The sequence below is a fragment of the Cetorhinus maximus genome, chromosome 8 (assembly GCF_964194155.1).
Source record: "Cetorhinus maximus chromosome 8, sCetMax3.hap1.1, whole genome shotgun sequence".
NCBI classification, from domain to species: Eukaryota; Metazoa; Chordata; class Chondrichthyes; order Lamniformes; family Cetorhinidae; genus Cetorhinus; species Cetorhinus maximus.
This window is the reverse complement of record NC_135886.1, coordinates 104,095,511-104,100,072: the sequence shown is the minus strand read 5'-3', so window position 1 is coordinate 104,100,072 and position 4,562 is coordinate 104,095,511. Positions and strand designations below refer to the sequence as shown.

At 37.9% G+C, this 4,562-nt stretch overlaps 1 protein-coding gene across 1 annotated transcript; it reads right to left on the bottom strand.

Annotated features, from left to right (window-relative positions):
• Positions 1-307: 307 nt before the first annotated feature.
• Positions 308-4,172, bottom strand: LOC144683853 (type-2 angiotensin II receptor-like). The gene is made up of 2 exons (XM_078547359.1): positions 4,077-4,172; positions 308-2,082 (listed from the first exon to the last, which is right to left on the bottom strand). Exon 2 carries the CDS (start codon positions 2,068-2,070, stop codon positions 910-912), a length of 1,161 nt encoding a protein of 386 aa, XP_078403485.1. The 5' UTR covers positions 2,071-2,082; positions 4,077-4,172; the 3' UTR covers positions 308-909.
• Positions 4,173-4,562: the final 390 nt, after the last annotated feature.

The following is a 4,562-nucleotide window of genomic DNA, read 5'->3' as shown; positions in this document are numbered from 1 at the left end:
ATTTGGACCAATGTGTTCACATTAAAATGACATTTATCACTAACTTGTCTAAATTGGCCTGCAGCCAATGAAATACTAAACCCAATTTTTGTAGCATCCATAAGTTTAAGAATGGCTCTATTTGAGATCTTTTCTAGATCATTAACAAAATTGTTGAACAGCAATGGTCCCAATATGGAACTTTAAGGAACTCCACTTGTTAGTTACTATGTTCCAAGCAACAACCTTCTGCTCACGTGATTTCAAAGGTTAAATAATTTGCAGCATTAAGAGGTGAATCCAGGCAAAAAATCAGTGAAACTTAACCTGAGGAAGTGAAAGCTTTTATATAAACCTGTCTTCCTTCCTTGTGCAGTTATTAAACTCTAATTGCCCTCATCTTCTTCCTCTGTTTACTTAACACTGATTAAACTTTAATACTGCAAGGAAACATGTTTCTCCTCAGTAACAGAATAATATTCCATGTATTACATAATGCACCAGAACATACATTGTTAGCAAATTGATACTGTCCGTTACAGAGAAAAAGGAAACTTCAAACAGAGGAACATCTTACAGAAATACATAAAATCAGTGAAAACAAAAGGCTCAACGCGTATGGGCCATGATGCTGGGAATTCAGCTGCAACACAAACTTGGTGGTTGAACATTTCCTGAAAATTCCCAGTTATCATCTAAATCATCTATTATTCCATAGAAAAGTTTATAATTTTAAGCAACCTTTAAAGACAAGTTTATAATTATCATGATGCTGTATTTCCAATATAGGTAGAGGCCTTAGATTTTAACATCAGCTGCACACTTTCTTGGCACCTTTACACCTATAGAAATTAAAGATTAAAATGCCATGGTTATCAATAGAAACTTAGCTGGGAGGCAATACTGGCTTCTCTGAATCTATTTAATGCCTCATAAATTATTAAGATCAATACACCCTGTATCACAGTTCTTGTGAGAAGGGTTGCTGATTCTGGTTGATGAGCTTCTCCGGCTGTAGAGTCTGGATGGCCCTCTATGAGCCTTGTCGCATAGCTGTACTTGAAAGTGATCTCCCAAAAAGCAATAAATAAAAGGGTTGATGCAGCTATTTGCAAAACCGAGGCAACTGGCGATCGGCATTGCAGTTTTGATCACAGTGATAGTTTGACAATCAGTGATGAAATTCAGCCTTGACAATGCATCCATAAACGTTAATACATGAAATGGCAACCAGCAGATGAAAAAAGCCAGCACGACTGCAATCACCATCCACAATGCCTTGTCTCGTTTACATTTATTTTTTTCTGGTACTTCTATTCTCATCAGATGATAGGCAACAAAACCATAGCACGTGCCTATTACTGTGAAGGGAATGATGAAGCCCAGAGTATTTTCCATCAAAGACATGGCCGCAGACCAATGATTGGCATTACTTGGGGGGTAAACCATTTCACACAACGTGTTTCCCATCTTCTCAATATAATGGGCACTTTGAAAGTAGATGGCTGGAAAGGTTGCAACCAAAGCCAAACTCCATACAAGGATTATGACGCAGTGAACGTGGCATAGAGCTCTCTTCGACTGAGATCCAAAAGGGTGCAGAATTACCATGTAAAAATCAATACTCATGCACATAATGAAATATATACTGGCATACAGATTGAGAGACACAAGAGAGCTGCATATTTTACACATCACTGACCCAAAATGCCAACTGTACCCAGTAGCACTATAGACTGCCCAAATTGGGAGAGTGGATAAGAAAACCAGGTCAGCAATTGCTAAGTTGATGATGTATATGTTAGCAACAGTTTTCAAATGACTGCGATGACAAAGGAAGGCGATTACCACACTGTTCCCAATGTATCCCAAGATAAAGATGACACTGTAGACAGCTGGGATGAAATTGGAAATATATTGGGATGGTGCAAAAAAGTTGCATGGTTGGTCAGACCTGTTATGTAGGGAAGGTGTAATAAACTGTGAATAAGATGTATCATCAACAATTTCTGTACTATAGTCAGTAGAGGGGGTAGAAACTATTTGGTCCATCTCTGTTGAGGCAAGGTCTTGGCTGATAGTGTTTTCCATTGGTCGTTGAACCTGTGAAACATTTAAACCCACACTCTTAATACAAGGAGCAAAGATTTAAAACATCTCAGCTCTGTACTCATGTTCTCATTTACAAAAACACATCTAGATGATATCTGGATTTGCAGTGAGCTATGCTCATTAAACAATGCTTAAAATATTATGTGGCTCCAGTAACCTGTTTGTGAAAAGCACTTGATCCAACTAAGAATGAAACTCTAGCGAGGAGGTAGACACAAGTACAAATGTGCTGTTCCAGTTTATGTTTGCATCTTTTTCACTGAAATATTTGAGGACAGGAACTTTACTCCTGAGCTGCTACAAGAAGCAGCAACATGACTTGTTGATGGATCATGGGTTGATTTTCTGATTCATGAAAATATTATTTTGGGGTTTCCTGCATGTTTAATTAAGTTGAGTGAGATGCTCAACTTAAACATAATCAGTTTATCAGAAACAAACCCCAGGGCTTTGAGCGGAGATGGGAGGGCACTTCATCTGCAGTTCTCAATGCAGTGTGTGAGAAGCGGGCACGTTAGAATTACATTGTTGGCTGCATATCTTACTGAGATCAGCAATGGACGAGCTCTCCTCCCTGTACAGACAATATTTAATGCCATGAGCATGTTGACACTATGAAGTTTGAAAAACCTGCTTTATCCAAATCAGTGTTGGCTGTCCTTGATTGTCCCAGGCTCTTCTAAATTCCCACTCATTTTATCTTGAATTATGAATTTTAAGAGTTTTCCCACAACTAACATTAGACTGACTGATCTGTAATGGCCCAGTTTATTCTTCACTCCTTTCTTTAACGGAGGCTTTACATTGATCACTCTATAGCACAGTGTGTATCTTTAAGGAGGTTTAGAGTAGTGGTCCTGAACCTTTATCCCCTCTCTGACTCCTCTCAACAGCTGACAGGGCAGCCAACATGATTTATCCTCTTTGATTTCTTTCCTTTCAGTTGTTCCATGAGCTGCTCCAGTATATGTATGTTCTCACTCCCACCAGTACCTTGTAAGAACCAATGCCAAGTTTTTATTAAATATCTGCACTTTACCATAATCTCCCTCCATCATCCCTACACGGTCATGTTCTTTCACTTTTTATTTGATGATAAAAGCCTTTATTATTTCCTTTTATATTATCTGCTGGCCCTTGTTCACATTCTGTTTTGGCTCTATGAATTTCTGTTTCTTCACCCCGCAACACCGCTTTATATTTCTCAACATTGGTATTACGCATTCTACTTAATGTTCATGTATTCTGTCTTTGAATTGCAGCTCCAGTAAACTTGCACCACTTTGATCTACAATCACATTTAAAAAGCAATGCCAAATTGCAAGGGTTGTCATCGAGGCTACTCATCTGCTTTTCCAGGGGAAAAGGAAAGGACAGGTAAAAAAAAGATCCCGCAAACTCCAAATATAAAACACAAATGATTCTGAAATCCCATGTAATAGAAACACCATTTATCACAATCTAATATACTTAATTATAAATGAACAGACTTGCGGAATGACACTTCCAGAGAATCAGTTAAAATCGTGCAATCCCATGTAACAGAAAGGGAATTAGAGTCACCATAAAACATGAGCTCAGCTCAATATCCAATTACTTTAAAGACCCAACTAAGATTCATTCAGGATACCTTCATTACTCTGTTTCTCTCTGCAGATGCTGCCTGGCCTGTTGAGTGCTTCCAGCAAACTCTGTTTTTATTACCTCCGTATAATTGTTCAAATGAAGCCAGACCATCGTCAGATTCGCTCTCAAAATATTGACCCTCATTTTTGTTTGTACGTTATATATTTTGGTAAAGGCATTCAACATGACCGATAATATTAGGTTAATGGCCGATTTGAAATATGAAATTCCAGATATTTATTTTCATTATTCTATTTGTCTCAAATCTGTTGCCTAACAACTTTATGTTAAATGCCCCAACAAGATCACTTCCAAAATCAGAACTGTTTTAAAAATCTAAACATGTTACTTAAGCTTACCAGTAACCGGGAGCTCGGGTGAGAGTCGAAGTTTTGTTCTGGATTTGGTCGCAGAATCTGAGTCCAGCGTCTTTGTGTTGTCCTTTATATTCTCACAGCAGAAATCACATGGTGTCCAGATGGAATTTTACAAAGCATGAGACAGAAACTTTGGCAGCACTTATTTTGACAGTAAAAATAACTTAGTCATTCTGTTCCTCCTGGCGCCTTCCCTAGTGACAAGAGAAGAGTTTAGAACTTCCAAAAAAAACAATGCAGCATGTAAACACATTTAAGATAAATCCCAGCACATTGGCACAGTCATCCTATTCCATTTCAAAGCTTCTCATATGTAACTCATAGTAATTGTTCATGTTTCAATATCCCACGATATATTTCACTATCCAAAGTAAAGATATAACAGCTTTTGGTCGCTAGTGAACAACTCAGGCAGGTTACATTTGTTTATTACTACATTGAAAGAAATTACAGTTAGTGTTGCACTGT